The 13242-nt window shown below is 36.1% G+C and overlaps 1 protein-coding gene across 1 annotated transcript in view; it reads left to right on the forward strand.

The window, feature by feature from the left end:
* ptprna (protein tyrosine phosphatase receptor type Na) overlaps positions 1–13242 on the forward strand; it is a 38581-nt gene that overhangs the window by 21718 nt on the left and 3621 nt on the right. Inside the window, exons 13-19 of the mRNA XM_051118683.1 lie at positions 8055–8264; positions 10210–10422; positions 10802–10949; positions 11379–11452; positions 11617–11694; positions 11862–11981; positions 12072–12238. Of these exons, the coding sequence (XP_050974640.1) occupies positions 8055–8264; positions 10210–10422; positions 10802–10949; positions 11379–11452; positions 11617–11694; positions 11862–11981; positions 12072–12238 (1010 nt within the window). The remainder of the gene's footprint in view (positions 1–8054; positions 8265–10209; positions 10423–10801; positions 10950–11378; positions 11453–11616; positions 11695–11861; positions 11982–12071; positions 12239–13242) is intronic.

Consider the following 13242-nt stretch of genomic DNA (forward strand, 5'->3'; position numbering starts at 1 on the left):
TCCGCCTTTTATGGGGATAAATGCTTTTCTGCTTTGGCTGTTTTGTCTCTCTGTGCTGCTTTCTCTCTCTGTGAGTCTCTTTCTTTACTTCGCTTCTCTTCTTTAATGAATTAAAGTTTTTACGTCCCACGGTGACATACACTGCAGTGCCCTTTTAGCACTCCCACTGAGATTGCGCTGAAATCTTATTAAAGGGATAGTTCACCCAAAAATTACAATTCTGTCATCATTTACTCTCCCTGAGATATTTAGGGTTGATGGTCCTCATTGGCTTCCATAGTATGTTTTCCATACTATGAAAGTCAGTGGGGACCAGCAGCTGTTTGGTCACCAACATTCTTCAAAATATCTTCTTTCGTGTTCAACAGAAGCAGTTTTGGAATGAATTTTCATTTTTGGGTGAACTGTTTTCAAATGCACCCTAGGACTTTTATATTTATTGGATTAAATCCTTTTCAACTCAAAATTCGCTACCGGTTAAAAGTTTTTTAATGTTTCTTAAACAAGTCTCTTCTGCTCACCAAGCCTGCATTTATTTGATCCAAATTACAGCAAAAGCAGTAAAATTTTGAAATATTTTTACTATTTAAAACAACTGTTTTCTATTTGAATATATCTTAAAATGTAATTTATTCCTGTGATTTAAAAGCTGAATTTTTAGCATCATTACTCCAGTCACAAGATCCTTCAGAAATCATTTTGCTGCTCAAAAAACATTTATTATTATTATTATGTTGAAAACACCTAAAGTAGAATTTTTTCAGGTTTCTTTGATGAATAGAAAGTTCAGAAGACCAGCATTTATCTGAAATAAAAATCTTTTGTTACATTATAAATGTCTTTATCATCACTTTTGATCAATTTAAAGCATCCTTGATAAATAAAAGTATTCATTTCTATAATTACTTTCCCCAAGCTCTTCAATATTATAGTGCATAATGTTACAAAAGCTTTTTATTTCAAATAAATGCTGATCTTTGGATCTTTCTATTCATCAAAGAATCCTGTTTTAAATATTGATAATAATAATAATTAATGTTTTTTGAGCAGCAAATCAGAATATTGGATGATTTCTAAAGGATTATGTGATTGGAGTGGTAATGCTAAAAATTTATCTTTGATCACAAAAATAAATTACATTTTAAATAGTAAAAATATTTTAATTTTTTTTTTACTGTTTTTGCTGTACTTTGGATCAAATAAATTCAAGCTTTGTGAGCAGAAGAGACTTATAAAAAAAAGTATTAAAAATCTTACTGTTCAAAAACTTTTGACTGGTAGTGTATATCCATCTTAAAGCATATTTATTATTTGTGTCAATTTACACACTTATTATTCTATAAATCTTTGTCAGGGTACATTACCCGTATTGTCCCCAGCTTGTGTGATCTCATATATCTTCTGTCGTACGGTTATTCCAGATGTGAAGGCTCAGTGTTTGTGTCCTTGCCAAACCATATTACTTACAAACCCCTTTTTGGGCCCATGGCACTTTCCTTACACCCCATTCGTTGTACCCCCTCCTGCTCCTGTTGCTTTCGGCCCATTTTTTCCCCCTCCTTTCTCTCTCTCTCTCTCCCTCTCTCACGGACGACCTATCCAGGGCATCAATACCACCCCCCACCCCAGCATTTCACCATCAGCAACATGTGGAGCTGTCGCTACGGCAACGACGTTTGATGTGACAAGTGGCGGCATTGGTTGAATGGGGCTGAGAGGCAGCGAGGCCTTCATACGAGTCGGACACAGCTCTCGGGGAGGCACATTCTCTCTCTCCCCTCCCTTTTCTTGTCCTTCCCATTTATTTTCACTCATTTACCTTTGCGCTCCGGCACTACACGTATGCCACTCTTTCCCTCCGTTTTGGTTTCTCAGCTCTGAAACGTTTACCGCCGGCTACTTTGCTTACGTGCTTAAGTTGTCTGACCAGGGATGCTCGGACTGTGAGGAGGTTTGAAAATGTGAGATCGAAGACGGTGCTGCGTGTGATGTAAAGAGGTATACGGTCTGAGCGTCCAGAGAGCACACGGGATGTGTGCCGGTGAGTTCTGCTTCATGCTAGATTACTCATGCTGTAGGCCTTTATGTATGATTTAAATGCTAAGATGTGTATTTTTTTGGACGTTTGTGCGTAAAATGATAGGAATAATGTAAAAAAGTGTGTTCATATAGACATAAGCTTCTTATCGTTTTAATAATCGATCAACGTACTGATGCCATTAACCATGCATCCTGATTTGTCAGATTAAATTTAAGTATGTATAATATATACATTTCGTATAGTTTATAAATATTTTTCAAAACATATTTTTTCTCCTTCCCTTGTATAAGTTAAAGAAAGGTAAAAAATGCAATATACAATTTTTAAAAAATCTCAAAAAATGTTTTTTTTTCTTTTGCACACCCATACACTCCTTTAAATATAGTATCGGTTAAAAGCTACGACACAGATATGAATCATGCTGTATTTTAAGTGTTTTGTACAGTATATATTGTAGGGTTTATCAGTTCTATAAATCAAATGCACATTGACTAGTCAAACTTTTACTTTCTAGTTACTAAACAGCACTAAACTAGACTAAACTTATAAGAAGGTATTACATTTTTTCTCTCAGTTTTCAGAAGTCAGAATAAATGAACTGTCTACATATATAAACTGTATATAAACTATTTGATACAAATATTCATTCATAAGCTTAAAACACATTTTTTTTGCATCTGTGTCATCATATCTTACCATAATAACAGAATTAAAATATTTGAAAAATTATGCTAAGACTTAAAATCATTAGAAATTAAGGTTACACTTTATTTTAAGGTGCCGTTCTCGCTATTAACAAACCATTAATTACAACTTTTGACTTAATAAACTCTTAATTTGCTGCTTATTAATAGTTATTAAGGTAGTTGTTAAGTTCAGGATTAGAGATGTAGAATATGGTCATGCAGAATAGGTGCTTTATAATAGCCAATATGTTAATAATAGGGATGCTAATAAGTAACTACTTAATAGTGAGAATTGTTTTATTACAATTAAAATAACAATTAACCACATGTATTTAATCTCAGTTCACATTTTCAGTGTTATTCAGCTTGGCACACTTATGAATGCGAGCCATGTGCTGGATGCGCGAGGTATATATGTATGCGTTTGATGAAAGATTTTTGTTAAATTCTGTTTTTAAGAATTATGCTCTTGAATGGTGATGTCAGGTGGACCGGTTGCTGTGGTAACAAGGCAGAGCAGGCTGGATGAGTGAGATGATGTAATCTGTTTGTAGTCATTGCAGGTGCACCAAAGTTCATACTATTTCTCTTGGTTTCGTGTACTTATTGGATATTATTGCAAGGTCGTAAAAAAGAGCTATTGCATAAAATGTTTTCATCACATACTGCTAAAACTACTCATTGAGTGACTGGATGTACATTTTTCATGTTACCTTAAAATGCATTTCATTGCTTACCCTTATAGTGTTTCTAGTTTCCATCTAGAATGCTATTTCAAATATTACTTGTAAATAACAGCTGGTGGGAATGTACTGAAACATGCAAGGGAGAGGAAAATCATTCATCTTAGACAACTCTCCAAAGGTTTTTTTGGAGAAAACTTAATGAAAACAGCACACCTTCTGCTGTGCAATATAGAGGCAGCGAGACGACGACAGCGCTGAGAATTCTGACGAGTCATAGTCTGAACGCCTCTATCAGATAACAGCAGAGTCCTGCTGAATTGTGAAATCAATTCACAGCGAGTGAATGGAGCAGAAGATACATAATGGGACAGACGGACTGATGAAATCTTAGATCACCGAGAGCCTCGGAGACGGTCGGTGCTTCGTTTCTGACTCGGGCCGTGCTTGAATTGCCTATTGTGATTCAGAGTGCGAAGCTCTTGGTGATCTTTGCCCTCAGGATCTTCCAAAACAAACAAGTGCACACACAGCCGTACGTGTGTGTTTGTGTGTGTGTGTATCTCCTTTTTTTGTGGATGAGGTCAAAGGGCTCAGTGGATGTCAGCGGGGTCATGGGGAACGGCAGAGGGGTCCTGGGACCCTGAATCCTATTTTCCCGCTTCTTGAGGAACAGATGTTTGAATTATGCTTCCTCGGCCAACAGCTTATTGTGATTCAAATGCACATTTGTATTCGCGGCGACATGTATGTGTTGTGATATGTTTTCTTTAAGCACGTCGAGAGGTTATTCCTCACGTATCACCCTCTCCGGACCCCGTTTACCCCTCCTGTGCAGAGTTTTACTTTCTCGTTCCCTTGCAATCTCTCCTGCTTTCTCTCTGCCTCCTCATTTCTCCGCCTGCCCCTCTCAGACCTTGGGGGGGCCTTTGTCCTCTTGTCCTAAACCAGCTCATTTTTCCTGCCTGCTCCCGTGCTCCATTCTAAAAGCCTGTCAGTCTTCCTTTCGGGGCCTCTCTGGAGTAGCAGGTGAGGCGCCCCACACCCTTTATCTCCTCCCCCATTGTCCTTCTGTCCAGTCGCGCACCCTCGCTTCACCGCCCCCTCCCCCTCCCCTCCTTCCACCTCCTTCAGTCTCTCCTCCGGAACATTCTTCTAGCTTTTCAGGAGAAAAGGCCGAATTTGAGTGGGAACAAGAGGGACAGAATGAAACGTGTGAGGAACGGAGAGAGAGAGAGAGTGGGTGTGAGGAGAACAGGGAGCGAGGGGGAAAAATGGTTGATGAATTTCGAGAAAGGACAGAAAAGAAGGGAAAGCGTCCTGACCTCTTTGTGGCCAGACTTAAGTGCTCATTCACTCAATCTTTCCTTTTGCTAGCTCAGCTCTAACGGCTGCAGAGCCTGTTCAGATGCTGGTGAGGTGTCAGCCTAAAGGTCTGTTCCACTTTCTCAGAAAAACCAGTGGGGGCCTGTGTGAAAATTATAGCCAGTGTAAGAATAGGTTTTTAGAAGTTCGTGTTGCATTTTTTTTTCCATTTTGTTCCACATGGAAAGGTTTTTTGGTAACACTTTACAATAAGGTGTCATTTGTTAACATTAGTTAACATGAACGAACAATGAACTATACATTTATTACACTATTTATCAATCTTTGTTAATGTTAGTTAATAAAATACAGTCGTTCGTTGTTTGTTCATGTTAGTTCACAGTGCATTAACTAATGTTAACAAACACAACTTGTGATTTTGTATTAGTAAATTCTGACATTAACATTAAGATATATAAGTGCTGTAGAAATATTGTATATTTTTAGTTCATGTTAACTAATGTACCTAACTAATTGTAAAGTGTTACCCTTTTTGTTTACAACTTTATTAATCCCTCAAGAGGCGATTAACAATTAAAGTAGCTTTTTGAAACATTTTTCAAAAAAGTGACTAGTAATATAAAGCTTCATCATATAATAAAAACATCTCAAAAGATTGTTTAGTTGTATTCAGATAATTTGCAATTGTTTACAGCAATTTTAAAATTGTTATTTGATTGAAATCATTAAAATATTAAATATTGAGGGTTGGACACTAAATTAATAATTCTTTGATCAGCTTTGGTTGATGTGAGAACCATATAGTTTAATTGAAATAATTAAAATATTATTAAAAGTATTGAGCAATGTGTACTAAATTAAAATCATTTTTGACACTACAAGGCTCTTAATGCAAGAGCCATGTAGTTTAATCGAAATATTATTAAATATTGAGCATTATGCACTAAATTAAAATATTTGTGACCCTGGAACAACAAAACCAGTCTTAAGTAGCACAGGTATATTTGTACCAATAGCCCAAAATACACTGTATGGGTCAAAATTATTGATTTTTCTTTTATGGCAAAAATCATTAGGATATTAAGTAAAAATCATGTTCCACGAAGATGTTTTGTAAACGTCCTGCCTTAAATATATCAAAACTTAATTTTTGATTAGTAATATGCATTGCTATGAACTTTAATTTTTTTGCGCCTTCAGATTTTCAAATAGTTATATCTCGGTCAGATTTCAGATGATGTATGAATCTCAATTTCAAAAAATTGACCCTTATGACTGGTTTCGTGGTCCAGGGTCACATTTTCTGATTAGCTTTGGTTGATGTGAGAGCCATATAGTTTATTTGAAATGTCAAATATTATAAAATATTAAAAATTATGCACTAAATTACAATAATACTTTGATTAGCTATGGTTGACAGGCATATAATTTAATACAATGCAGGAATTAAAATAATTTAATTGAAATAATTTAACTGAAAGCAGAAAATAAGTTCCTGCTCATTTTGTACATTTTCAGAATTATTGTCATGCAAAATATTAATTGATATTCTGGAAACAGGTAATATTACTTCTGGTTATAAATGACAATTTAGGTATTAATGACCAAAACTGAGCAAACATTAATATGGGCAAGTGCAGTTGTGTGATTATGTATTTTTTTAATTATCTTGAAGTCCTACAAAAGCTGTAGTTTATTTTAGTATGAATTTTGTTATTAATTATATAAATCAAGCATACATTTACCAGAGCAAGTGCAGTTGCGTGATTATATATCGTTAGTCACCTTAAAGGGTTATTTGACCCAAAAAATGAAAATTCTGCTATTAATTGCTCTCCCTCATGTTGTTCCAAACCCATAAGACCTTTGTTCATCTTCAGAACACGAATCAAGATATTTTTGATGAAATCCGAGCGCTTTCTGACCCTGCATAGACAGCAACGCAACTGACATGTTCAAGGCCCAAAAAGGTAGTAAAGACATTGTTAAAATAGTCAATGAGACATCAGTGATTCAACTGTAATTTTATGCACCTACAAGAATATTTTCTGTGTGCAAAAAAACCCATAAATAACGACTTTATTTGTCAATTTTGTTTCTTCAAAGAGTGCCGTGTCCTTATTACCTTTCAGGGCCTTGAACAAGATTTCATCAAAAATATCTTAATTTGTGTTCCGAAGATGACAGTCTTACAGGTTTGGAACGACATGAGGGTGGGTAATTAATTAACTAACATTAACATAATTTTCATTTTTGGGTGAACTAACCCTCTCATTTTAGCGTAAATTTCATTATTAATGACATATATCGAGCATACATTTACCTCACCAAGTGCAGTTGTGTGATTATGCATTTACGTCTTACAGAGGCTTAATTTATTTTAGTACAGAGGATATTCTCTTTTATCTGAAAAATTGTAGTAAAACATTTAACATTATCCTATACTATAACATACAAAGATACCAAAATAATACCACCCAAAGGTAAGGATTAGGACGCACATGGATTAAAAAGATGTGCCAGCGAGCATTACGTACTAAGGTGGTTTCTGTAGATAACACCGCATATTATTCAACGTAATAATGTAGGCGTTTTGACAATGGCATATTTCCTCTGCTCTCGTCTCTCATTTCCTTTGCTCACCGTGATGGCCATGGATTACATTGAGCATTCTGTTGTTGCCATGGTAGCGCTACGGCCTGTTCTCCCCTGCTGAGGCTCCCAGACACCATGGCAACACCAACAGGCAGGGGTTGGAGACACGGGGGCAGAGGGCTGGGACGGCGGCTGCATGACATCAGCAATCATTGCATCCATTCGTTTTCTGCTTCTCTCGATTTGTGCTATAAGTACTACAGAGTGTGGAAAACCGGAGGGAGAGAGATGGAATAAAACTAAATGAGAGTGTGCGAGAGATCCCCTCGGAGTGATTGACCCGGCATTGTGTGGGGGATTTCCTTAATTGTTTACTCGCTGGTAATTATTCAGTGGGGCGGGCGGGTCAGTGACTTTCTAATTATTTCAGGGTGGCACGTGGCTGTGCGTGTGCGACTGGGTTGCCAGGGTAATTAGTAGTCGATGATGACATCCGACTTGTTTACACAAACACAGAGAGAGACAAAAGAGGGACGAGGGAGTGTAGGGAAGACACTGTCCTGTGCCAGAGAGACTACACATCGCTGCATCTTCATTTTATTTAATGAAAGCGATCTCTGAGATGTTTTTAATTTTAACTTTCATGTTTTCCCCTGCCTTTTTGTAATATGTTGTCTCATGTTCCCTGTATTTGTCTTTTTCTTTTTTTCTCCCTTGTCATAGAGGAGCGAGGGGCGTGGCTTGCCCCAGGCCACACGTGTAGGGGAGGGTTCGCGTGGGGTCGTCCTGACAATGGTGGCCATGGCATGTGTGGGCACGGTGTTGTTAGTCGCTCTGGCGATCGCCTGTCTCCGACACCATGCCCGTCAGTTAGCCTCTGGCAAATTGGGTCTGGGACCAGAGGCCGGTGCGGAAACCCACTTTGATTACCAGGTATAGTTTAAAAACACACAAATACAAATAGAGAAAAAGATACGAAATGACTCCAAGATACTTACTACCTTTTCAGGAGCCTGAAATGCCTTTGGGGTTTGACTGGTAATCAAAACCAGTAATATTGTGAACAGTTATTACAATTCAAAACAACTTTTTTTTTTTAACTGTATTTTATTGATGTGATTCAAAGCAGAATTCTCAGCATCATTACTCCAGTCTTCAGTGTCACATGATCCTTCAGAAATCAGTCTAATATGCTGATTTGCTGTTCAAGAAACATTAAATATCATCAATTTTGCAAGCGGTTTTGCTGCTTTTAATTAAATGTGACCCTAAAAGCATAAAAAAATGCAAAAATACATTCCACAGAAAGGGTGAAAACAATAAAATGGCACAACTGTTTTCTATTTTAACACAACTGTTTTCTATTTTAATATATTTTAAAATGCATTTTATTGATGTGATTCTGTGCTGAAGTTTCAGCATCATTACTCCAGTCTTCAGTGTCACATGATCCTTTAGAAATCAGTCTAATATGCTGATTTGCTTTTCAAGAAACATTAAATGTCAATTTTGCTGCTTTTAATTAAATGTGACCCTAAAAGAATTAAAAAATGCAAAAATACATTCCATAGAAAGGGGAAAACAATAAAATGGCACATGAAATATTGCATAATGACTAAAATATTTTAACAGTCTTTTTTAGGAGCCTTAAATGCTTTTGGGGTCTTTTGATTGCTCACCAAGGCTGCATCCAGTGATCAAAAGCAGCAATATTGTGAAAAATTATTACAATTTAAAACAACTGTTTTCTATTTTAACATATTTTAAAATGTAATTTATTGACGTTATTCAAAGCTGAATTTTCAGCATCATTACTGCAGTCTTCAGTGTCACATGATCCTTCAGAAATCATTCTGATATGCTGATTTGCTGCTTAAGAAACATTAAATATCATCAATTTTGCAAGCAGTTTTGCAGTTTTTAATTAAATGTGACCATAAAAGAATTAAAAAATGCAAAAATACATTCCACAGAAAGGGGGAAAAACAATAAAATGGCACATGTAATACTGCATAATGAATAAAATATTTTAACAATCTTCTTTAGGAGCCTTAAGTGCTTTTGGGGTCTTTTGATTGCTCACCAAGGCTGCATTCAGTGATCAAAAGCAGTAATATTGTGAAAAAATATTACAATTTAACACTACTATTTTCTATTTGAATATATTTTAAAATGTATTTTATTGATGTGATTCAAAGCTGGATTTTCAGCATCATTACTTCAGTCTTCAGTGTCACACAATCCTTAAGAAATCAGTCTAATATGCTGATTTGCTGCTCAAGAAACATTAAATATCATCAGTTTTGTAAGCAGTTTTGCTGCTTTTAATTAAATGTGACCCTAAAAGAATTTAAAAATGCAAAAATACATTCCACAGAAAGGGGGAAAAACAATAAAATGGCACATGAAATACTGCATAATGAATAAAATATTTTAACAATCTTCTTTAGGAGCCTTAAATGCTTTTGGGGTCTTTTGATTGCTCACCAAGGCTGCATTCAGTGATCAAAAGCAGTAATATTGTGAAAAATGATTACAATTTAACACAACTATTTTCTATTTTAATGTATTTTTAAAATGTAATTGATTGATGTGATTCAAAGTTGACTTTTCAGCATCATTATTCCAGTGTTCAGTGTCACATGATCCTTCAGAAATCATTCTAATGTTCTGATTTCCTGCTCAAGAAACATCAATTATCTTCTATTTGAATATAAAGTTCAAAAGAACAACATTTATTTGAAGTAGAATTCATTTGACATTGAGTATTAGTGATATTAGTAACTCTACATTAACACTGATGGTTATTGATCTGAAAATGTAATTTTAAAACATTAATGCTCAAGCAGTAATGATAAGGTTTTCCTGTGTCTCTCAGGAGCTGTGTCGCCAGCACATGGCAGCCAAGTCATCGTTCACTCGTCCGGAGCCAGGCGGTCGACGGGGGACCGACACATCTCGAGTCAGCAGTGTGTCGTCTCAGTTCAGCGATGGACCGCAGCACAGTCCCAGCTCTCACAGCAGCACACCGTCATGGAGCGAAGAGCCTGCGCAGTCCAACATGGACATCTCTACCGGACACATGATACTGGTACAGCTACAAAAGCATTTTACACACACAAATTATACTTCAGACTTCAAATGTGCTATAAAAAGTGAGATACTCGAATTAACAGGAGTTATTGCACTAGCATTTCTAACTGTTCAGCATATATCAGTAAATATATCAGTACCTGCTTGCACAAACCAAATCTATATTTAAACATGCACAAAACTGCAGCAAATTTAAGGAAAGATTAGAGTTTTGTGTCTTCTTGTCTTATATAAGTCAGTTCTGAGGCTTAAGTTGCGTCCTGAAGTCTAATCTGGAGTCTTTTTGCAATGTCAAGTTGTTTATTAATTACATAGAAGCAAAATAGGCATTTCATGAGCTGTCAGTGGAATTCTTCAAATCCATTTCTGTTGTTCAGGCATATATGGAGGACCATTTGAAGAATAAGGACCGTTTGCAGAAAGAGTGGGAGGCTCTGTGTTCGTACCAGGCTGAGCCGAGCTCTGTCTCTATCGCCCAGTCTGAAAGCAACATGGAGAAGAACCGCTATCCTGACTTCGTGCCCTGTAAGAGCAATGTGCCTTTTTACAAAACATTTATTTCAGTGATCTCATCCTTTCAAAACACATTAAGATTTAACAGTAACAAATTAAACGGTTTTATTCAGCAAGGACACATTAAATTGACCAAAAGTGATAGGCATTTATAATGTATATTCTGTTCTTTCGAACTTTCTGTTCATCAGAAAATCCCGAAAAAATGTAGCAGTGTCCACAAAATATTAAGCAGAGCAGCAAATTTTTAACAGTTTTTAATGTGTTTTTAATCAAATAAATGCAGCCTTGGTGAGCATAAGAGACTTCTTTTTAAAAACGTTCAATCTTACCAGCCCAAACTTTTGAACAGTATAGTAGTATACACTGGTAAAAAAAGGCATAATATAACTGGAAAATATAAATATAAATATATAAATATATAAAACATTCATGTTGTAGATGACCATTCGAGAGTGAAACTGAAGGCAGAGGTCAACCCCTCCAAAGAGGACTACATAAATGCCAGCACTATAGTAAGAAACAACAATCTTTATTCCACTACAAAGCAAAGTATTTGCTGTTAGCACTAGTATGTATGACGAATAAGTAAATGTTTGTTTCTCGATTTAAAAAAAAAAAAATGCAAATGTGTTCATGTTACAGGAAAAGGTCTTCATTTTACTATTTTTACCTGTAGATTGATCATGATCCACGTTTACCTGCTTATATTGCAACTCAAGGACCTTTACCACACACTGTTGCTGATTTCTGGCAGGTAAAGTGCACATGTTGAGAGTAATTTAGAAATTTTAAAAATATTTTCAAAAAACAAAATATTATAACAAATATAAATTGATTACTAAATGGTTGTAAATGGAATAATAGCATAATATAAATGGTTCTTTGTGTACTGACACTGTTTTTTGGTGCATATGTTATTAGATGGTATGGGAGAATGGCTGTACTGTAATAGTGATGATGACCGCTTTAGTGGAGGATGGAGAGAAACAATGCGAACGTTACTGGCCTGATGAAGGATCATCTTTGTACAACATCTATGAGGTGAGAAACATTCAGTTTAACTGCCCTAAAAGTCCCTTGTGGGTTTTAGTTTTTTACTCCTTACTACTTATTTTTTCTTGTATGTCTCAGGTGAATCTTGTATCTGAGCACATCTGGTGTAAAGACTTCTTGGTTCGTAGTTTCTACCTGAAGAACGTTCAGACTCAAGAGACACGCACTCTGACCCAGTTTCATTTGCTGAGCTGGCCTGCACAAGGCATTCCCTCATCCACACGCCCCCTGCTGGATTTCCGCAGGTACTGCCACAACCCAACACCAACTCGCATCAGGTTGTAGCTCCTCAAAAATTTCAGATGAGGAAATAATTGATAATACAGAAATAGCAAAATAAATTTACTAAAAGATAATAGTGTACAAATGATTTTCAAATAATAGAGGGCAGCATCTTTTTTGCCTCCCTTGTGCTTGATATGTTCTCATAGTGAACATAATGCCAAATTCATGTGACAGTGTTCACAACCGCTCTTAATATTGATAAAACTGGCGCGAATGATTTTCAAGTAATCCTGCTCAATAGTAGCACCCTTGGATGAAATTTCAGAGGGAGGCAGCATCTTTTTCCTCCCTTGTGTTTGATGTGTACTCACAGAGAACTTAATGCCAAATTCATATGACACAATGTTCTCATCCGGTCTTAATATTGATAAAACTGGTTAAAATGATTTTCAAGTTTTACTGTCCAATAGCAGCACCAGTGGATAGGGTTTCAGAGGGAGGCAGAATCTTTTTTGCCTCTTATGTGTTTGATATATTCTCATAGAGAACATAATGCCGAATTCATATGACAATGTTTGCAACCGGTCTTAATATTGATAAAATTGGTGCAAATGATTTTCAAGTTTTACTGTCTAATAGCAACACAACTGGATAAAGTTTCAGAGATAGGCAGCATGTTTTTTGCCTCCCTTGTGTTCAGTATTTTCTCATAGAGAAAATAATGCTGAATTCATGTGGCATAATATTCGCAACCGGTTTTAATATTGATAAAACTGGTGTGAATGAGTTTCAAGTAATATGTCCAATAGCAGCAACACTGGATAAAATTTTAGTGGGAGGCAGAATCTTTTTTGCCTCTCTTGTGTTCGATATGTTCTCATAGAGAACATAATGGCATATTCATGTGACATAATGTTCGCAACCGGTCTTAATGTTCACAAAATTGGTGCAAATTATTTTTAAGTAATACTGTCCAATAGCAGCACCACTGGATAAAGTTTCAGAGATAGGCAGCATCTTTTTT

This window comes from Labeo rohita, chromosome 9 (assembly GCF_022985175.1).
Source record: "Labeo rohita strain BAU-BD-2019 chromosome 9, IGBB_LRoh.1.0, whole genome shotgun sequence".
NCBI classification, from domain to species: Eukaryota; Metazoa; Chordata; class Actinopteri; order Cypriniformes; family Cyprinidae; genus Labeo; species Labeo rohita.